This window comes from Hyaena hyaena, unplaced genomic scaffold (assembly GCF_003009895.1).
Source record: "Hyaena hyaena isolate Hyena2069 unplaced genomic scaffold, ASM300989v1 scaffold_505, whole genome shotgun sequence".
NCBI lineage: Eukaryota > Metazoa > Chordata > Mammalia > Carnivora > Hyaenidae > Hyaena > Hyaena hyaena.
The window spans coordinates 1220402-1243121 of record NW_024081134.1 but is presented as its reverse complement, the minus strand read 5'-3'; the positions used below and the strand labels follow the sequence as shown (position 1 = coordinate 1243121).

Genomic DNA, 22720 nt, shown 5'->3' with positions numbered 1-22720 from the left:
CTTTGACAAAGCAGGAAAGAGTATCCAATGGAAAAAAGACAGCCTCTTTAACAGATGGTGTTGGGAGAACTGGACAGCAACATGCAGAAGAATGAAACTAGATCATTTTCTCACACCATACACAAAAATAAACTCAAAATGGATAAAGGACCTGAATGTGAGACAGGAAACCATCAAAATCCTAGAAGAGAAAGGAAAAAAACTCCTTGACCTCAACCGCAGCAATTTCTTCCTTGACACATCCCCAAAGGCAAGGAATCAAGAGCAAAAATGAACTATTGGGACCTCATCAAGATAAAAGCTTCTGCACAGCAAAGGACAATCAATAATAGGAAATCAATAAAGGACACTAATAGGCAACTGACGGAATGGGAAAAGATAGTTGCAAATGACATATCAGATAAAGGGCTAGTATCCAATATCTATAAGGAACTCCTCATCCAGATGTTTTCAATTCAAATACAAGCCTATGGTATATTACTTAACTTCTTCTGTGTTAACATATGCCGCCTTTCCCTACCGTGGTATCTTGCTTTCAAAAATACTGGGGATGGTGGAATTACAAGATCACATAATTACTCATTTTTTTGAACCCCACATCTCACAGTAAGCTTTCTGAAAAGAGTACCAATAATATCACCAATGATATAATCGCTAAAATAGTTTGGAAACAAATTTGCAGATGACCTCCTTATTTTCTCACTTTTTTGCACTTCTGTCATATATGCTCCTTGCAGCTCAAACACATGAAAACTGTCCTGGCTCTCTAATAATCCTCCAGTAGTCCTCACTTATAAATCCATATGCATTAGATGCTTAGCTCTGGCTGTTACCCCTGTGTCTTATTTTGGTTATTGGAGGCCATTCTCTTGGAGATTCCTAAGGAAGGACTAATGGGATGGTATCCCCAGAGTTCTTATGTGTTGATGAGTTGTCTGTGACCTTTGTACTTGAAAGTCAATTTGGTTGAATATAAAATCCCTGGGTCATCCCACATTTCTCTCCTATTATTGAAATGTTATTGGGGCACCTAGGACCTACATCAGGTTCTGTGCTTACAGCTCAGAGCCTGGAGCCTGCTTTCGATTCTGTGTCTCCCTCTCTCTCTGCCCCTCCCCCTCTCGAATGCTCGCTCTCTCTCTCTGAAATAAAATAAAAACATTAAAAAATAAATAAAATATCGTTCTATTTTTTCCTAGCCTAAAGTGTTGTTCAAAAGTTTGATGACCTGCTTCTTTCTCTTATTAATCACTTTTTTCTTTTTTTTCTCTGAATGGCCAAAGCAAAGTTTTCCCTTAAAATCCATTCCTTTAATACACCTCAGCATTCATCATTTAACTGATCATTTCTGAAATGGAAATTCTGAATTATTGTAGTTCTTATTCTCTCCTGAGTTCTATTGACTGATTTTATACTTTTATACTTCTAATTAATTCCTTCCATATCTTACATCATTATCTTGATATTTTTAGCATGGGGTTTGAGATATTAGTTTACAGTTTTCATCCATGAGCATCAGTTTAAGGTGCAGGCACAGGTGGCTTGTGTGGACACCGCCCCGCTGGGCCTGGAGGAGTACTGTCTCTGCCCTCGGGGAGCTTGGGGAGGACAGGACACAGGACCCTAGAGCCACAGCAACCATTCCAGTCAAGTGGCCAGAGCTGGCTCGGAGCCTCAGACTGGGAGGGGCAAGAACAGAGAAAATGGCAGGATGGGGAACAGCCCCAGAAGGTGTCCCCAAAGAGAGGGGATGGCGGAACAGACTGGAAAGAGAAGCAGGGACTCTACTCACACATTTGTTTATTCCTCCACCTCTCCAACAAACATCTGTAGCACATACAAGACTCCAGACGCTGCTGAGGGATCAAGGACATGGGGGCACATGAACCCGGGAACCCTCACAATCCAGTGGAGAGAACAAGCACACCTGTAAGCAATGAGCCCTGAAATAAGGGCTGCGTTCACATGCGCACAAGTGGGTGTGTGAGCAGAGAGGGGTTTTGGGCCTTGACCTGGGTCCTGTGTGCGGCTTGGGGGCTGCTGGGAAGCTGGCAGGGGAAGGTACATGGGGCAGAGGGGCAGCCGGAAAGGGAAGAGAAGCCAAACCAGGATCAGCCCATCTTCCCACCTGGCTTAGCAGCTGGGAGCCCAGGGGAGGGGAAGGTGAGGGGTGAGGACAGTGGGGCTCACTCAGAGGGCTGGCTATGCCCGGCTCCGGGGTTTGGGGCTGCTGGGGGGTGGTGCTAGCAGGAGAGGAGCATCCTAACCTGAGAAAGGAGGGACAGGATGGGGCTGACTTGGAGGGGACACCAGGTGTTGAGTCAGGATGGGGGGTGAGGACAGGGGAGGCCCAGCAGCCAGGTGGGAGAAGCAGTCTGAGAAGGAGCAGGGGCTCCTTCAGTGTTTGAAATGAGGCCAAGTCTTTATGATGTTGTACAAAGCTTGCCCAGGAGACAGTGTATTGACAATATCACTGTGCCCCACCAGCAGGTAGTTGGGAGTTAAATACTCCTTGTCCACTGCACACTGGATCAGGTTCTGGGCTGCCTCCAGGGCTGCGGCATTCGGTGGGGTACCTACAAAACAGAATTAGCCATCTGTTCTAGAATTCCAAGGCATCCTTTCTAGGGAAGACCCATTCCTGGATACCCTACAACCAAGATAATATATTCCACTATTGACACCCGATAGACAGAAAACCAAGACTCAGATTCCTCAGCACCAGAGTTCTTTCCAAATGACGGTAGCAGAGCCTGAGATAAAATATACAATTGTTTGGGGATGTACAGAGCCCTTGTCTGCTGTATATATTTAGCCTGGTAGTTCCCTACTGGGGAAATTTAGTCTCCCATAGGATATTTAGCACTGTGTAGAGACATTTTTTGGTTGTCACAGCTAGGCAAATAGTGATATAAGCATCTGGTGGTAGAAGCCAGGGATGCTGCTAAATGTCCTACAATGCACACGGCAGCCCCTCTACAAAGAATGACCTGATCTAAGATGTCAATAGTGCTGAGACTGAGAAACCTTGCTTTGGCCACAGCTATGCTTCCGGCACCTTCCCATGCCCAGCCCCATCTATAGGTACCTTCCTGGGTCACCCCTCACCCCACTCAATGTCCATTTTAGTATCAGCCTCAATTAGTCCCTAGTGACATGGTTTCCTCTTCCCAGAGGTTCAGCAAAAGCTCTCTGAGTCTAAACAAACTCTGGTCAAGAGCTCTGAGCAATGACAATTCTTAGTGTATACTTTGGATGCAGAGACAGGGACTCATTCAGGGCTGTGGCAAGTAAGGCAAGGGTCCCCACATTGTTGCCATCGTAAAAACTTCGCAAAAAATATGCACAAAGGTATTTTCCCCTTGTCTTATATATACCTTTGATGTCAGAAGAGAGAGGCATTTGGTTGGGTGTGTGTGGGCATTATGGCTGGGGGGGTCATTCCTGGTCAAATTTAGCTTTGTCAAACCTCAAATCTGAAGCATGGGAAGTCCAGCATACACAGAGTCTGAAGTGATGCCTGAGTTTGATGCTGTTGTCTTCCATATGAGATGCACTCTTTCAGACACCATACGATGAGAGGTCATTGTCACTGCCCAAAGCACTTACCCAAGAAGGTGCCCATGAAGGCAATGCCCAGGGCAATGTCATTGTAGCCGGGAGCACGGGAGCCTTGGACATTCCAGCCCACTCCTTCATAAATGACACCATCCTGCCCTACAAGGAAGCTAAAGGACCATAATGGGAGAAGGAGATCAGCATGACAGACAGGCATTCTGGGATTGTTTCATTTATTCATTCACTCATTCATTCGATCACTCATGCCTCTACTTAGCAGACACTTATTAGTCATTAAATTCTAAGCACTGAGTTACAAAAAAGACAGTCTTTGTCAGAGGTGGTGGTAAACCAGCTTTCATCAGAAAGGGTGAAGGGCAGGAAGCCCTGATTATTCCCTTTATTGATTCTGTGGTGTAAAGCTCGTACCACGGCTGATTTTAATCCACCAGTGATTTAACAAAGGTTCACAAAATTTCTGACTCTTCAACAATCCCGTCTCATGAGCCCATCCAGCTCTAGCACACTGCTGCTGCCCCAAGGCGCTCACAGTCTAGGAAGAGTGACAGCTGCCATCCCTCCAACTTGCTTTCCTCATACCTTGCCAATGACAATGTTTCCCCAGAGGTGATCTGTGGCCGCCTTACCACTACAGACAAAGTACCCTTCTCCAGCCCTGCGTTGCCTGATCCTTCTGCACCCTCATTCTCTCCCCTTTACTTCTATCGCACCCCACTCTCCCAGTGGTCTTCTCTGGCTGCCTCTCATTCCTCTGTACCTCATCTCCCTGTGTCCTTTCCTTAAATGTGGGGTTCCTCAGGATGCTGCCCAAGACAAGGCCATTACCTCCTTATCTTCAACTGCCATCTAGGAAAATGTATGTGTCCACACCCAGACCACCTTCTTCCCCACCAGTTCTCCTTTCCAGGCTCCCCACTTAGTGAAAGGTACCACCATCCATCCTCCCACAGGTCCCAGGCAGGAAGGTGAGCGTGAGTCCACTGCTTCATCCCTCAGTTAACCATGGCTTCTCCACTGCCTCTCCCAACCACTGTCCTTGATCAACCCTGGCATCCTCATCACCCACCACTAATCTCTACTGACTTCTTAGATCTCTCTGCTTCTCCCCATGACAGCCACGTCACCACCCTGGTCTTCTTTCAATTGATCTCGCCACCTGCAGATTTGCCCTTTTCTGTTCAATTCCTGAAGTTGTGAGTGGACTTCCTGATACAAATCTTATCTCAAACCTGCTTTTAGGCCCTTGGCACACAGTCCAAACTCCGCAGCTCAAGTGACAAGATCCCTCATAATGCACGCCCTTGTCTGCCTCCTTACCTTCCACCATCCCTCTCTTTGGCATCTGTTTTTATCATTTTTTAATTTTTTAATGTTTATTTTTGAGAGAGTGAGAATGCAAGCAGAGGAGGGGCAGAGAGAGAGGGAGAGAGAAAGGAAGCAGGCTCTGCGCTGATGGCAGCAAGCCCAATGCAGGGCTTGAACTCACACACTGCAAGATGGTGATCTGAGCCAAAGTCTGACACTCTGACTGAACCTCCAAGGCATCCAAGCATCTATTTTTATTATGATAAACTTCTCTCAGTTTCTCAAAGACACCATTCTCAGGTTGGCATCCAGGACCCTCCACAGAGGTCCTTTCTCTCTGCCCAAAACACTCTTCCCCCTCCTCTGTCAAGCTCACTCATTTCTTAGGTCCCAGTTGATGTTACCTCTTGAGTAGTGCTGTCCCCATACCCAATCCTCCAGGAAGCTAACAAAAGGTGCTAACACTCTGCACCCTTTATCATAACACTTAATGTACTCTACTGGGCTTTATTCATTTAATTATCTTTCTCCTTCAGCAGTGCTATCTCCATCAAGTCAAGAACCATATCTGTGCTACATTTGCTAGTGTCCCCAGAGCATAGCCTCATGCCACACAGAGTAGGCACTCAATCGTGTTCTCAGTGAATTAATTTATAGCAAGTGGGTGTTTACTCCTGACTACAGATTATCTCAAGATGACCAAGTGGTAGGGTCATGAAAGTTATGGCACAGGGTATACAATAAAGGTCAAAGCCAAGGGACAGGAAACTGGCTACTGAAACCTGAATGGGAAAAAGGAAAGGTCCTCTCTCAGCACACATCATTTTCCAGTTTAGGTTCAAAATAAAGAGTCAATATTCAGGTATCTATTATAATCAAAGAGAACAGCCTGTGAATAACGCTGCACTGCAGGATCTAGAAAAGCACTTGGCAAATCTTCATAGGTGAAAGGTGTCAGAGGAAGCTTTCTCCTATCTTGAAAGAGATGCATCTATAACAGGATGGAGGAAGGAGAGGCCATCACCCCATAATTACATATTAAGTAATGGTAAATCTAGCTAAGGCAGGGCCATTGCACACAGCTACGTTTCTTGCACCCTGCACAGAGTGCCTGGCCAGGAGGCAAGGAAGGACTAAAATCCAGCTCCACTAGCTAATCCATGAAGCCTCTAGAGGAAGGGCTTCTTTGATTAATGTGTACAAATATGCTATCTAGGCTAGTGGTGGTTCATCCTGAGACTTAACACTCTGTGATTATTTCTGATGGATATGAGACGGTGTCTAACCCCATACATCTATCTTATCTGTGAACTTGGAGAGCATGCTGCAAGAAGTTTCTATTCTCCCATTAGGTCAGTGTGCTCTTTATTAAAGGATTATAGACCTTGGCATTAGAGCAATCAGAGAATATTATCTTGTGCCTCCCCCTGCCTTCAGACAGGGAAGATATTCTCTACAGGCTTCACAATCTTGCATGTGTATGGCTTTCTCTAATATCTTTCCAGCAGTCTTGACCTCCACCGTATCTACATACAGTCTTTAAAAACAACACATTTTGAGCGGCACCTGGGTAGCTCAGTTGGTGAGGTATCAGACTCTTGATTTCAGCTCAGGTCATGATCTCATGGTTCATGGGATCCAGCCCCTTGATGGGCTCTGCTGACAGTGGAAAGCCTGCTTGAGATTCTTTCTCCCTCTCTCTCTGCCCCTCCCCCACTTGCACTCATGCTTGCTCTCTCACTCTCTCTCTCGCTCTCTCTCTCTTTCAAAATATATAAATAAACTTAAAAAAGACACATTTTGAGAATATGTTCAAGGAAAACCACCACCCCCTTATCTATATCCTAAGTAAGGCTCACCTAGGGTTGTGTGAAAGATCAACATGTTCATACGTGGAGCACCTCTCCTATAGCAGGCACTCAGTAAACATTCCTTTCTTTGCCATTCAAAGGTTCAGAGTCTGCTCTGAGGTGAAAGAAGCCCACATGTCCTCAGGTCCACTTACTTATACCCAATGTCACACAAATTCAATCTGTCTATGAAGAAGGACTGGATATCTTGGACCAGCAGGCGGCACTCATCAGACATGATGCAGGTTCTCCCAGCGGTGTGGAAGATGACAACGTACTTAGCCGGGAGGTTCATCTTGGGGCAATGGGTCTTCCTGGCCTCCCATGCAGATCGATGGACAATGTCAGAGCAAGCTGAGGAGGGAAGCAAAAAAAACATTGACGGGTGGACTCATTGTGCCCACTCATGCCAACCACCTCACTACTGAACATCCCCATGCCCTCTGGGCATCTTGACCTGACCCTGACTGTGGAACTCAGGAGAGCCCACCTGGTAGTGAGTATATCTGCATGGTAGGATTAGATTCAAGAGGCAGGAATCATAGAGCCATGGGATCTAACCCCAAAACAGAACCCAGAGGACAGTGGGAATGTTGATCTTAAGGGTACATGGATACTTAGGATTCCCAAGAACAAAGGGTACTTATTTATCTGAATGATTGTCTTGTACATATGTGTATGTACATGCATAACAGGGCCGTTTGGACAAATCAGCTGAATTTTCATCTGAAAGCATGTCTTTGAGACTCACTTATGATCCCTAAAACTCTCTGTCAGTGTAAGAAATTATTAATATTAGCAGATGGCTAATCCAAAGACAGAGATCAGATTTACTCAGAGCTTTCATATAATAGAGCTAATATTAAGTCCAAGAAGAGGCCAAAAGTGGTTAACTACACTGTCAGTTTTGGGTTTCTTTGAGAGAGAGAGACAGAGAGCAAGCTAGCACACACTCTTGTACAGCATGAGCAGGGAAGAGACACAGGGACAGAGAGAGGGAGAGGGAGAGGGAGAGGGGGAGGGGGGGGAGAGAGAGAGAGAGAGAGAGAGAGAGAAAGAGAGAGAGAATCTTAAACAGGGTACATGCCCAGTGTGGAGCTTGATAGGGGGCTCAATCTCATGACCATGAGATCAGGACCTCAGCCTAAATCAAGAGTCAGATGCTTAACCAAATGAGCCACATAAGCGTCCCTATTTTTTTTTAAGTAAACTCTACTGCCAACATGGGGCTGGAACTCATGACCCAAAGATCAAGAGTTCCATGCTCTACCAGCCAGGTGTTCCTTAACTATACTGGTTTTGATGTTGCCATTTGTTAAACTCCAAATCTACCTTTTATCTAGTGTTTATTACCTGAATTATACTAACCCCTTCCTCTGAAGTCAGTATAGGTGGTGACTTAAGCACTTCAATCAATCGGGGCACCTGGGTGGCTTAGTCGGTTAAGCGTCCGACTTTCGCTTGGGTCATGATCTCGCGGTTCGTGGGTTCGGGCCCCGCGTCAGGCTCTGTGCTGACTGCCAGCTCAGAGCCTGAAGCCTATTTCAGAGTCTGTGACTCCCTCTCTCTCTGACCCTCCCCTGCTCACGCTGTCTCTCTCTCTCTCCTAGAAATAAATAAATAAAAAATTAAAAAAAAAAAAAGCACTTCAATCAATCAACGTTCTTCTAGTTCTTATATTCAGAAAGATGTGCATTTGCGCATTTGTGCTTTTGTGCTTATCTGTGATAGATGCCTATCCCTCTCCATGTTTTCTTCCTCCACAGCACTTTTCACCTTATAAATATCAAATATTTTACTTGTTTATTTGCTTATTGTATTTTTCTACTCCCTAGTTTGAAACTTTATAAAGCTGTTTATGTGTTTTATTCCATAATATATCTTCAATGACTAATTGTTGACTGACTCAAGAAATATATTACACCAGGCTAATGCCATAGCTCTATCATTCTATGAGTCTGAGGTATGACCTGGAGAGTCTGTCTCAAGTTGTACCAGCCTCAAAGTTTCAGAGAGTTGGGTGACCAGTTGCCCATCAGAAGGCTTCCAATGAAAGCTTTATTGAAAAGGTCACTCTCAATGGCATTTGGAAGTTATCAGGGCATAGGATGGGTAGGTAGGTCTAAAGGGAGGCCAAGTAGGGATGAAAGTCTTACCTTTCTTGGGACTTGCTTTCTGCAGAGGAGCCAGGCAGTTTTCACCTTTCACAAGAAGTGGCTGAACATACATGGAGGACAGGTGGCCCTTCTGGATGGCATAGGAGATCAGACCCTCCATGGCTGACAGGGCAGCAGGGCTGGGACTGTGGCCTGAAAGAGAGCCATCTGTGTGGACCTGGATCGGGCCTGGGTTTCAAGGCATTGTGGGAGAAGGATGAGAGGCGCTGCCAGCCCCTACAAAGCTGTTGGAGGGGAACTGGCTCATCCCCCAGGTTGGAAAGCCTGAAAGTCAAGGATCCACCTGGCCCAGGATGAAGACCTTTCCCAGTGACCTGCTATGACTTCATTTATTGCTCTTTCTCCATGGAAGAGCTGGGAGGCAGCACCATACTCCGGAATGCTCAGCTGGCCGGGCCAGGGTTTCCCATTAGCAAGCACCCTTCCAGGCATGTGCCAGCCTCTTTACCGTCATTAACTTCTTTGAATCCTCACCACAAACCTCTGAGATGGATGCTATTATTAGGCTCATATTTATAGAGAGGAACTTGAGGCTCTAAAAAGTAATGTGCTCAAGACCCCAGAGCTAACAGGGTGGCACTCAGGTAGCATTAAGTGGTCACAAAAACAAACCAAGCTGAACACACAGTCTTCTGGCATGCTGGAAACCACCCTGGAATTAGGAATGAAAAGTGTGGGCTTGCCTTCTGATTCTTCTCCTTGGGTCACTTCTTCTCTGGAGCTCAGGCTGTACTTTGTGTAACAGCAATCAGGAAACTTGTCTGGATTTTCTCACAGAGTATTGGGGAGGGACAGTGAGAAACTAGATGAGCAAGAATTGTAACAAACTCAATGGAATGGTCCTGGAGCATGTATGCTAGGATGTTGGCTGGGGGAATGGGCAGCAGTAAGAATAAAAGTGGAAGGCACTCAGGAATTGGAAGGCTCAGAGTGGTTTTAAAAATTATACAGAAAATCTTGGGGTGAGAGAGGAGGAGGAGGTTCCCGACAGGAAATGGGAAACAGGGCCTGGCACTGCAGAAGGGTGAGAGCCAGAGAGGAAGATGTGAGTCACTGATAGAAGAGAGCAGAAGCCCACATTCCTCCATGATGAGTGTATAATGGTGACAAGGCTGCAGAGAGAAGGCTGGACGGCACCTCCACTGTGAGACTGTCAGCGGGAAAGGAGCCAACTCAGAGACTGAGTTGGAAGAAGAGAACTAATATCATTCATTCATGGAGGCCAAAGGAGAGGCGAACTCCAGAAGAGTGAATCATTGGGGAAGTAGGAGGTCGAGGAGTCGATGTGGAAACAAAGAAGTAGGTAACCCTCTGGAGAAGGACACTGGGATAACCATTACCTTCCTTGGTGCCGAAGAAAGCAAAGCCCAGGGAGATGTTGTTGTAGCCCTGGGTGTGCCTGCCTTGGATGTTCCAGCCGACACCTTCATACACCCTGCCGTCGTCTCCAACCAGGAAGCTGTGAAACAGAGAGACACAGGCTGAGTAGCTGGCACTATGGCGTATCCCCACAAGAGGAACCACTTACCAGCCTCCAAGGGGAGAAGTGCTCAAGCTGTGCTCACTACGGGGAATTTGCATGGACTTGTCCGAGACAGTGGATAGACAAAGTCATTGACATTCTCTTAGAAGTCAGAAGCTACCCCCACACTCCCTACCTTCTTTGTTCAAATGCCCAGGTTTTATGTAAATCATCGTACACACTCAGAAGGAGGAGAAGTCCTGGTACCACCACAGTTGCTAACACAAACTCAAATACACTGTGAGATTCTTCTCAGCTTCTATATTGCCTCAAACATGGCTTTCCTCTCGCCAAAATGCATGCTACCTGTGTCATCTCCATGCAAGCTGCTCATGTGATTTCTCCCTGCCAGGTAACTATCTTACATAATTTCTCAGAAAGTATCTCCTCAGACAAGGACATGGACACAGGCAGTTTATTTGAGAAGGGATCCCAAAAGCCAGAGTGAGGGAGCAAAGAGAGAAAATCAGAAGCAAGAAACCCAACAAAGCGTGTGCAATGCAATTAGGCTGGCTTCACAATGGCCACCTGGGGCTTAGAATCATTACCCGCTTCCCACCACCCAGCACCAGACAGGGTGAACTTCCAAGGAACTGAGTACATGGACCTAATGATTGTCCTTGAGAAAGGCCAGGGACTGAGGAACTTATTTACAACCCCTGCCTGCCAGGGGGGTATTAACTTGCCTTCACCATCAGGGATGGTGAAAATCTGAAGTGGAAAAGCAGAGAGATGCAGAGGATACTGGAAGTGAGAAGCCATTACCATGCATAGGAAATGTCCATAACTGGGTGAGGTCAGAGGTAAGCCAAGGTCACGCGGTCCTGGGCACTGAAAGGGTCCACTAGAGTGACCACTAGGGTAAGAGATGCCTCACAAAGTGAGAGCCCCCTGAATGTGGTGCGGCAGGACACGCAGTGGGCAAAGAGCCGGTTCTGAGCCACTCTGGGCTCCACAACCTTGCAGTTGTGTGACTGAGGAAATCAAACAACATCCCTGCTTTGGTCCCTCACCTGGACCATGGAGAAACTAATGCATGCCTGACCAACCTTACATGCTGTTGATGGAGCAAATGAATTCATGCATGTAGTAGTCATTTGTAACTGTTAATGTGCTATGTGAAGCAGGTTTGCAGGGGAATAGAAGTATAGTTATTACTTAACCTTCTTGCTTTCTTTTAGGAGATCTCACAGAAAATTCAAAAGGACTTGGAATTTTTTAGGGGTTATATATTTTACTCATTATTAACCCAACGTAACTCCGACCTGGGAAATGGACAGCAGAGATGAGTAAGGGCAAGAGAAGTGCCCGAAGGAGCAGCATTGGCCACGTACCCTCACGTATCCCTCGCCCCTTACTTGTAGGCCACGTCACACCAGCTGTTGTTGTGCACATGATGCGCCCACAGTTCCCACAGCCTCTGACTACATACAGTCCGGTTGTGACACTCCAGTCCAGGGACATGGTGTGTGACAAAGAAATCCACAGGCCTGGTCAGTGGGGTGTTGCAGCCAACAGCTTCTGCCCCCCACTCCTTGTGAGAGACCACTGTGGAGACAGCTGTGGGGTAACCACACAGGTGAGGAGGATATCACTCAGCACACCCTGCCCCAGCACTCCCTCACTACCGCCTCAGGCCATAGGCGCCATTCTGGGCTGAGTCTGCCCCTTGGGTGTAGAAGACCCCTGAGAGGAGGCCTTCAGCAGACAGGCACACCCTCTCCTTCTCACCTCCACATCCTTTCCACTGTCCCCAGTGCAGAGTATGGACCTGTCCAGAGAAGCCCCGATGCTCTGCTCATCCAGGGCGTCCTCACCTGGGACAGACTCCACCCTGCAGCTCCTGCCCTGCTCTGCTCCAGGACCCCTGCTTTCAGGAAGCAGCTCCTTCCCACTGCTTCCCTGGGGAAAGCCTGAGAGGCCCTTGTGGGCAGCACTAATGCCCCCTGTGCACACTCTGCTCATTGACAGTTTGCTCTGTGGCTCTGATTTTGTCCTGTTTTGAGTGCTTCTTGAAGGGACTACATCATCTCCTCAAGGTATGGCCTGGCTCTTCCCTTCAGTTTGACGACTCCCTGAGGGCAGGGTGTGGGTCTCCATCCTCAGGCTAGGGGCCTCTCAATGAAGAGACTGAATCTCCCTGTCCTGGTTTCTGCCCTCTCCCAATACCACCCAGACCCCCAAGGCCTGTGTCATCCCAGCAGGTGGTCTGCTAATGCTTCACTCTCTCAGCCCCATCCACCCTCATGCCAGCCACAAAGGGAAGTGCAGGCCTCTAGAAGCACTGGTCACAGCAAACACCCAGCAGTCCTTAAGCCTCCTCACCATTGAGACCAAGTCTTCCTTGATCAATGAGCTGAGAGATGTTGTGAAACAGGTCTTGAAGGCCCTCTGAAATACGTTTGGCTTGTGTTTCATTCCAGGAGAAATCACCTGCAGAGGAACATTTCATGTTGCATTGGTCCTCAGAGAGCCCCAGTACCAGCCATCTCAGTGACAGACTCAGGCCAGATCACTGCGGCCCTTCCAGGAGACCCCTCTAGGCGAACAGGAAGACTACCTCCAATAGCAACATGTGCATGCTTTTCTCCAACACCAACTCCAGGGAATCTCCCAGAACATAGTTAAATAGCCAAGGGCAGGAAGGCAGAAATATATCCATTTCTCATGAGATGCATCTATACACAATTGGGGGAAAAAAATACAACGTGGAAATGTATCCAAGCATCTCAAAAGAACAAGGTCCTCTTTTACTGAATAGAAACAAGGAGAAGGGATTAGAATTACCTGCACAAAACAAGTCAGTTCCTCCAGGGCTGATTTGGTGGCATGCGCTGTGCCCAAGCTCCTGTGTGTAGAACTGACATCCCTATCTCCAAGGAACTTTCTCTTATTGACAAGCATAAACCCCTGATTGACTCTGACTGACATAGAAAATCACACAGAAAGAACCATTGCTCCCATTGTGCAAGCGCAAAGTCCTTCATATACATTCTCATTCAATCCTCGAAAAGTTTGGGAAACCATAACATTATCTCAAATATCAAGTGGGAAAATTAAGGTTTAAAGGGCTGAATAATTTGCTTAAAATCGTTGCTGGAGGCAGGCCAAGGATTTGAAATAGGTTACAGAGTCCAAATTCTGTGTTCTAAATGCAAAGTTATTCTTTCTCCCTAAGGAGAAAGCACATTTCTCTGCTTTGAGGGTAGATTGATCCTTCTTCGTTACCCTCTGATCCAGTAAATGAAAACTCACTCCAGGTCCCAAGACCCAGCAAGACAGGAAGCCACAGCAGCACCCTCATGTGGTCCCAGGACACGGATGGGAAAATGTGGACCTTGACCCTGGAAGAGACACCGACAGTTAACCCAACCATGCTTCACTCCCTAAACAGGGCACCCACCCCTCTACCAACTGTCCTCTACCAGTCCGGTCTTTTCCAAGAGAGAGGGCTTCTCAACAAAAAACACTCACACTCACACTCACACTCACACTCAAAAATACCTGTGGGTCCTGTGCTGTCCCAGTTCCACAGGTCAGGGTGCAGGTGGCCCCCCCTTCATTAGCTGGCAATTCCTTCCTTCAGACTTGGCTTCTGGCCCTGCCCTCCTTCTCCAGCTGCCACCTCTCAGGCCGTCAGGATGCCTCTCACCAGAGGGCACTCCCTCCCTGTAAGGGAGCACTTGAGCCCTAGCTTCCTGGAGAGAAGAGGAACACGTGGATTCCTAACAGAAAGTGGAGAGGGGGCAGAGTTCTAAAGCTCCCAGGAGGCTCTGTCCAGGGCACCCAGAGTTAAGTGGGAGAGACCAGACTCAAGCTGAGAGCAAGGCCTCACCCTATGAATAAGCTCAGGTACCGCCTCCCTGGGAAAGGGCATGATTGCCCAAGGCTCCCTGAGCTCCTTCCTCATCCCCAGCCTCTGGGAAGCCCAGCCAACCCAACATCTGGGGACTTCTTGGCCTTGAAGGGGGTCAAACTTTGCCACCCCAAGATATGCCTCTTTGGCATATCGATTATTCAAAGCTGGTTATTTTTTAAGGAAATACACAAGAGCTATAAGAAGTTATGGAAACCAAGAAGTCACCCTTTTGTAAGAGCCCCTTACATGAATAGGGGAAATCTTCACCTGTAAGGGTGTCTCCTTCAGCAGCAGGACGAGTGTGTAACTGTCAGTCTCCAGAAGCTGCTATCAATAGAGAAAGCAATAACTTTGCCCTTGTTTGCTGTGCTTTTTTCGGGGGACCTCCCACAACTGACCTCCTGTCCCCAACATCGTTTGTCTTTAGCTGACAATGGTATTTAAGGTGATGGCTCTGGCCATTTCAGGGAGTTACTCAGTTTTCCTGGGTCTCTGCCATATATGTATCGAAGTATACAATTTCTTAAGCTTTCCTTGATTTTCTCCTGTTATTCTGTCTCATGTTAATTTAATTTTTAGTTCATCTAATGAACTTTGAAGGGCAGAGGAAAACTGTTTTCATCCTCAACAAGACAGATCTGCTCAAGGAGTGTCAAGGCTGTGGATGGGGGCCACTGACCAATACCCCCCATCCCCACACCTTCTTTCCACCAGGGCCACCTGCACAGGTAGCTTGGAGGCAAAGAACAGAAAGGTGCACTCCAAAGGGCAGCACACAATGTGCTATCATCGCTAGTACTTATTCTGACCCATGCATCCACCACCCCCACCAAGATGCCTGGCCCCTCACCCACTCCAAGCTGAGAGGGGAGTATCTCCACAAGGGGAGTACTCCATGAGGGGAGTATCTCCACAAAGACCAGCATGGCTCTCACCTCTCAAGGGGGTGGAGGTAGCCTTCTGAGACTGCAGAAAGGACCCGTCTGAGGGAATGCCCCAAATCCATACAGGGGGCCCTTAGTGGGGCTAGTCTTACCCTAGGCCTGCAGGACCCAAAAAAGCCCCCTCCAGGGGGCCCCACAAATGTACCAGTTCCAACTACTGTTCTCCCCATTTAACTGACCAGACCCAGGGCTGGGGAGAAAGGCCCCAGGAGCAGTGTGAAGGAGAGCAGGGGGCTGCTTTAGCTGTAGTCTGCTATCAATACCATAGGGACCCTATCAATTCCCAAACTTTGCTGACTTGTTGTTTCTCCTTGCCTCTGCTGTATCCCCACCATGACTAGTAATAAAGTTCTTGCAATGAGAAGCTCACCTCCTGCACATCTAGTTCCACAGTTGAAGACAATGGTCCGCTTCTGCAGGTGGGTCTACAATTGAGAAATTCAGGGATGAGATTCGAACCCTGGGATGTGAGGGATAGGAATACTTGGCAGTGGCAGCCAAGAGGTAGCAAGTAGCAACCAGGCAGTGAATTCTTAGGGCTAAGGGGCCCATTCTGTATGATGGCATCAGGAAGGAGGAAGAATATAGGCTGTCCCTCTCTGGTTCTGTGTACTTAGGATGAAAATGCTAAGTTCTTAATGAGCCAGCCCCAGTCACCCTCCCCAGCCATACTCACCTCTCTTGGCCAGAGCAGCTCCTTTCCTGAATGTTCTCTCAACATGGTCGTCTCAGGGAAAAGTGCTTGTGTGACTGCAAGGTGAGCTGAACTAGCCACTTTTTTTCATGTAGCACCATTTCAAGTATATTGAAAGAACAATGAACAGCTAAACCATGGAGATAGATATATATCTCAGACATCTTCTCAAAAACGGACAGAGTGTACCTTTTACTTCAAGGAAAACAACCAATGAGATTTATTAGCAATAATGAAATTGGAGCTTTCAAACAAAAATTAGAATTTTGGAAAATTTGTGTTGGCTACCATGAGTTTGACAGTTTCTCAGTACTTTAAGACGTTTCTGATAAGATCAGTGATGATATTAATTTATCTGATTTATATATGTACATATTAAGTATTGAAATGGGTCAGCATTTGCAAGGTGTGGATAACTCAGTGAATCAATATTTTTCAATGACCAATATATGAACTTACAAAATGATGCCTGAATAAAAGACCCATTCAAATTTCACAATAGACATAGGATTTTAATGTAACAGAATACAAAGGGCTCACTGATATGGTTTCAAATTCTACATTGCAGCTAACCTTAAGAAACCTCTACTTGTTGAGTTTTGATGACTTATCAAAGAAGAATATCCGTACTTATTTTTAAAGGCTATTAATATATTCCTCCCCTTTCCAACTACTTATCTGTGTGAGGTTGGATTTTCTTCTGATCTCCAACCAAAACAACATAGAAAACACACTGAATGCAGAAATGGATATGAGAATCCAGGGAGGTCTTCTTTTAACCCATGCATTAAAGAGGTGTACAAAAATGTAAAAACTGATATCACTTATTTGCTTTAAAAAATAGTAATTTTCATTTAAAGATGTGTTAATATGGGCTTACTAATACTAGTTTAAGTGAATCAGTATTTTAACTTTAAAATTTCTAATATTATACATATTAACACACATAACCCACATAAACAAAAGCTCTTTGGTATCTTCAATAATTTTTCTAGTGTACAAGGGTCTTGAGAGCCAAAAGTGTAAGAAATGGGATCCAAGCAATGTCATGGGCTGTCTTGTAGCTGGTAGGCCACAAGGGGGCAGCATGCTGCCCAGTAATAATCCACAGGGTCTCCCCACATCCCTGTCCACTGCACCTCCCACTTCTTTTCTTTCCTTCTCTGCACTCTCTTGGGAGGCACAACCTCTCAATTACAGGAAGTAATCTTCTAAGTGTGGGTTCCGTCAAAACAAAGGCAGGCACGTATTATTCTGCAAATGTTTATCAGATGTCTCAAATGCAAAGCTTATCATCCAGGACTGGCTAAGCATGAGAACCCCTGCTCTGGAGGAGTTAATAATCTTGTGGGTGAGGCGGGGTCATAGGATCAGTGCCTAGGGTGATAAGGGATACGCCTAATCTCAATGCATAATCCACATAAACGAGCATATTTTTCTTGAAGGCAAAGCTGGAAGATACTGGACTGTATTTCCAGGGTAGTACAGGTCAGCTGGGCAGTGATTCTTCTAATAAGAGACCCCTGGGTTCTCTGATTCAGAGGAGTCCTTGACCTGATCAGGCAATGCGTCCAAGTACGGCAGACTATCGCCAATTTGCAGCTGCTGCCTCAGGGTGATTTTCAGGGAGTGACCTGGGACTGAGAACCAAAATCCTGGGCCCAAGGCCCTCCCTATCTCGCAAGCCCTCTGAGCTGTCTTGCAAGCAGGTGAGCTCCAAGTGAGGCCAGCAGCCTCTCAGTGCTGAAGTCACGCATTTCCCATTCTTGGTCGGCTTCATCCATTTTTTGTGCACAGCAAATCTCCCCAAGTTGGAGTGCACGGACTCCATAGTGGAAAGGAACTAACCAGCTGTGCCCCCACTGCACCACCCTTAGGCCTCCAGAGGAGGCTCCATGATGCAAGGACCTAGGGTTTGCTCACCATGCAGCCAGGGCAGGGCCTGTCACCAAGCAGGCACCCATAAACTCTCCACAAAGGATACATTCTGCCATGGGGTCGGGGTGGGGTACTAAGCTCTACTGCAGACTCTTCGGTCTTCAGTCCTGGAGGAACCCTGGAATGGAGCTGGGTAAAAGTTTTTCAAATGGGCTGTTCTTGGGGCACCTGGGTGGCTCAGCGGTTGAGTGCCCAACTTTGGCGCAGGTCATGACCTCGTAGTTGGTGGCTTTGAGCCCCACGACGGGTTCTGTCCTGGCAGCTCAGAGCCTGGAGCCTGTTTTGGATTCCGTGTCTCTCTCACTCTCTCTGCCCCTCCCCCATTCATGCTCTGTCTCAAAAATAAATAAACTATATTTTAAAAAAAGGGGGGGGGCTGTTCTTAACAGTCTTTATTCTAGCAGCTGTTTAGAACCAGTTAAAAGTTCTACAGATGTCTAGAGGGCCTTACCTAGAAAGACACTGGGCTTCCCACTCCACCCACAGCAGTGCAGCAGCCTCAGTCTGAGTGTGCTGGTGGCAGGGAGAGGGGTAAAAGGGAAAGTTGAAGAGAAAGAAGGTGAGGGTAGGCAAGCATGTGTAGGAGGGAGAGGGAGAGCAAGGAAGGGAGAGCAAGGGAGGGAGAGAAAGGGCAGAGTGAAGAAAGGAGGGAAGGAGGAGAGAAAGAGAGACGAAGGAAGGGAGAGAGGGAGAGATTAGTTCAATTCTAGCTGCTACTAACCTCAAATGCTGAGACTCAACTGTATAGCACCACAGGTCATGGGGGCCACACAGCGGTCATGCTGCAGCTGGTAGGGGGTTTCGAACCTTGGTAGCTTGGGTTTGAATTCAAATTATAACAGAGAAAGTGCTCCCTCTGCAAGCGTGTGTGGCTCTGCCTTTTGGGCTTGGCAGCTTCCCCTTTCTGACACTAAATAAGGCACACGCACAGAGTTGTGTCTTTCTACAATGTCAGCTGTATTCGATCATAAAGCAAAGTTAATCACAATTATAAAGCAGGCTTCCAAATTCAGTGACATTTCACCATGTGATTAAACTTGGCTTCTTACCCAGCACACAGAGCAGAACATAAGACAAACCGTACAACAAACAAGCTAACGGAAGGTGTAGAAGTCAGTCTGTGGGCACGCAGTCCTGGCCTTGGTCTGGGCCAGGACAGCTGGTGGCACTTACTGCTTATTACGCTTAAGCAGTGAAGGATCTCAGTTGTGTTCAGGGATCAGCTGGGCAGAGCCTTCGGCAAGCAGCTGCCTTTTGAAGTGGTCAGACATAGAGAGGCCACCTCTGAAGAGTCTGACAGTTTGCTGCAGAAATCCTCTCCTTTTTAAAGGGATTTACAGTCTTGGCCCCCTCCTCTGTTTCTGATTATTGTCAGTTCTGGGGTGTCAGCTGATGCTGGTCCTTGGCAGTACCTCCTAGCTGCAATATCTTTAACTGCTTGCGTTATTGCTTGACCCAGGCCCCTGCTTGAATGAGAGAGTCCATTTTGCTCTCCACACGTGGAATGAGGCACAGCTTTCAGGGGCCCCTAAGGCCTGGAATCAACAGCCACCCCACCCCTTCCCCTTTCTGACTTCTCACTTCTGGGCCATTCCCAGGTGGGGGAGGGGCAGGAACCCTCCCTAAAGGGGCCTCCAAGGGTCTTTTGGTCCTTTCCATTTGAGGTGGTTGTAAAGAACGAGGACTCCTGCTGGCCCCTATCTCCCTGGCCAGGCTGTGTGTGCTCATCCAGGGCCCCAGGCAGGCAACCTCCCGTCACTGCTCATCTCTGACCCAAAAATCCAGGTGCAGCCTGTGGCAGGTGCCGGCTTCCATATCCAGCCCAAATATCTTTCAAAATTGAAGTTGACCAAACACAGTGTGGAAAGGAATAAATAAAAGTATCTCTATTTGTGGATGGCATCCTCCTATCTAGAGAAAAAGCCCAAGTACTTCACAAACAAAAATACTAGAGTCAATAAACTAATTCTGTAAAGTTGCAGAGGACGAGATAGACAAAAGTCAACTGTATTTCCCTATACTAACAAAGACCAATCTGAAAAGGAAATTAAGAAAACAACTGCACTTACAGTAGCAACCAAAACAATAAAATATCTAGAAATGAACTAATTCAAGGAGGCAAAGGCCTTTACACAGAAAACTACACAACATTGCTGTAAGAGATTAGGGAAAACTAAAGAAATATCAAGACATCCTATGATCATGGATTAGATTTTATGGAGTGAAGGGGGCAATACTAACCAAAGGGATCTGCAAATTCAAGACAAATCCTATGAAATGTTTTTCTCCTGCATTTTCTATTGCTGTCAACCCCTTGTAGTACACTTCCTTTCAGACACTGTGGTTTTCATCACCTAAGGTGAGATTGGGGCTTTTTCACATTTTCCATTTATCTGCTGAACATTCTGAACTCATGGAATACAGTTATGAGAAACACCTTAATGTCCTCCTCTGGTGATTCTCACATCTGTGTCAGCTTTGGGTCATTTTCAGATGATTGATCTGTCTCCTCATTAAGGGCTGAAGAGCCTATTTAAAATTAAGGCCTCCATTAAGAGGAACCTCGGGCTGCACGTAGCCCCAGTTCCTCAGATTGCTCAAGGCTAAAGCCATCCTCGGACCGCCCTCAGGTCAGCTAATCAAAAACATTCCTGTGGTCTAATTCAAGGCTGGGAACTGCAGTTATTCTGTACAAACTAGCCAATTTCTCACCGCTTGCCTGAACCCCACGTGGGACCTTTGAACTCACCTCATAATTGGTCATTTTCAAAGGATCCTCAAAAGTCATGATTGGGTCCCACCAAATGTAATGAACACCTCACAGATACTGAATGGTCAAAGCTGTTACCATGGGAGCTGCTGTACAATTGTAATTGGTGCTTATGTGATGATGCCATATGTACAATGTGTGCACTGTAACACTCCCATCCCTTACCCCTTAAAAACCCTGCTCACTATTGTTCGGGGCTTCACCTTCTGCCAGGACACCGGTAGGCAGGTGAGCCCCTGCTCAAGCTTGTAATAAAGACCCTTTTGTACTTGCATCGGTGCCGGCTCCTTGGGGGTCTCAGGGGACTCGCGAATCGGGCACAACAGGGTCATTTCCCCTGCTGCTCTGCATACCTCAACATCTTGGATGAAATGGCCAGTGTGAATTTACCTTGTGTGGTTGCTGGATATCTTTGTGTTTTGTTCAGGGATGCATTTAAGTTACTTGGAAACAGTTTGATCACTTCTGGTGTCGCTTTAATGGTTTGTTAAGTGGTCCTGAGCAGTGCTCAGCAGAGGGCTAATTAGGAGTTCCCAGCACTGTGGCCAGTCCTCCACCCTATGCCTGGTGAGTTAGGGGGGTTACTTTTTTTCAGTCTATCTGTTGGCAACAGGCTGTATTCCCAGCGCTGAGGGGCAGGCCCTCTTCCCTCTAACCCTTTCACAAGATTGCCCCCTCACTTGCTGGAGTTGTCCCCCACGGAGACACAGAGCAGGACTGTGCTGCACACTTGGTGCCCCCCAACAGCTCTTGCTGACTTTCCACAGCTCTGTCCTCCCTGCCACACTGTCCTGTGGACTCTCAGCTCAGTGTCCCCAACTCCACAAGGTCCACTGGGCTCCTCTTCAGTTTCCCCCGCCCGCCCCTTGCTTGGAAACTGTCCAGGCAGCACGTGTGTCGTGTAGGGCTTGGCTCACCTGTGTGTTCCCAAGTGTCCGGAATTGCTGTCCTCTTTTGCCCGGTATTTTGGAAATCTGCATTTTGTATATCTTGTTTTGTTTTGTTTTGTTTTGTTCCAGAAAGAGAGTACACCCAGTTCCTGCGAGTCCCTAATGGTGCACTCCCCTAAGTGAAAACCAAAGTTGGAAAACATCAATGTAAATTCTGAAGTGAAACTTTTACAAAGTAAAGAGCTACAGCCCCAATGAAAACATAGAAGCAGAAAAACCTTAAAACATGAATTTACAAATCAACACAGGGTTGTAAGGACAGTTTATGCCTGAGCCTGAGAGCAAGCACAGGGCCCACCAGCTTCTGTCCCCACGCTGACCTCATGACTCTCAATCTTTCCTAAGGAAGGCCCAATACGAATGCAGTGGTCTGAGGAATTGTTAGGATTAGAGTTAGTACAAACCAAATAACACAAACTGATCACACTTCATAAAGTCCACAACCAAACTGCCCCTTTTCGGGCAAACCATTTTCCATACCTAGCTAATATAACCTCAACCGCCTCCCACCACCATAGCTTCACACAGATAAGGTCACTTGCCTCCCCGCACCTCAGAACCCTCTGCACCCACTCCTATCTCAACCATGCTTACCCCACCACACGTCTTCCTCAGACAAACCAGGCAGCAGCTCTGGGACTTCCACAGCACGGGGAATTCCACCGCCCAAAACGGCACCGTCTGCTGCCTCCTTTACATAGGCCACGTCCCATTCATAAGCAACCGGCCTCTCCTCACTCGCACCCGCCAGTCCCGCTCCCCACCCGCTCCTCCCTCTCCCCTCGCTCCCCGCCCCGCCCCTCTCGCTCCCCTCCTCGCCCACTCTCCCTCCCCTCCCCTCCGTTCCCCTCCCCTCTCCTCTCCCCTTCCCTCTCCTCTCCCCTCCCCTTCCCTCCCCTCTCGAAAACCAGCACGGGAAGATTCAGCGTGGAATTGGGAAGATCCCCGTGCCATTTTCAAAGCAGAGATGACGCTATGCCAGGGGGAAATTGAGGTCCGACCTTCACGTGGCCCACACTCTAGGCGGGCCCTTGAGCGTGGAGACGAAGCCTGACCTGCAGCCTCCATGCGCCCTCCACTGCACTGCTGGGGGTTCAGTGCCTGGAGCCTCCTGGGACCAAACCCTAACCCT

At 47.4% G+C, this 22720-nt stretch overlaps 1 protein-coding gene across 2 annotated transcripts; it reads right to left on the bottom strand.

The window, feature by feature from the left end:
* Positions 1-1783: 1783 nt before the first annotated feature.
* On the bottom strand, positions 1784-18057 carry PGLYRP4 (peptidoglycan recognition protein 4). Of its 2 annotated transcripts, none has more exons than XM_039254911.1 (12): positions 17915-18057; positions 15913-16119; positions 15607-15661; positions 13926-14131; positions 13689-13777; positions 12759-12866; positions 11792-11993; positions 10252-10370; positions 8891-9043; positions 6890-7088; positions 3610-3728; positions 1784-2576 (listed from the first exon to the last, which is right to left on the bottom strand). In XM_039254911.1, the coding sequence occupies exons 5-12, from the start codon at positions 13735-13737 to the stop codon at positions 2398-2400; spliced, it is 1128 nt and encodes a 375-aa protein (XP_039110842.1). In that variant the 5' UTR covers positions 13738-13777; positions 13926-14131; positions 15607-15661; positions 15913-16119; positions 17915-18057; the 3' UTR covers positions 1784-2397. The 2 variants fall into 2 exon arrangements, with proteins under 2 accessions (XP_039110842.1, XP_039110841.1); XM_039254910.1 differs by having other exon boundaries at positions 13938-14131.
* Between the last annotated feature and the right edge of the window lie 4663 nt (positions 18058-22720).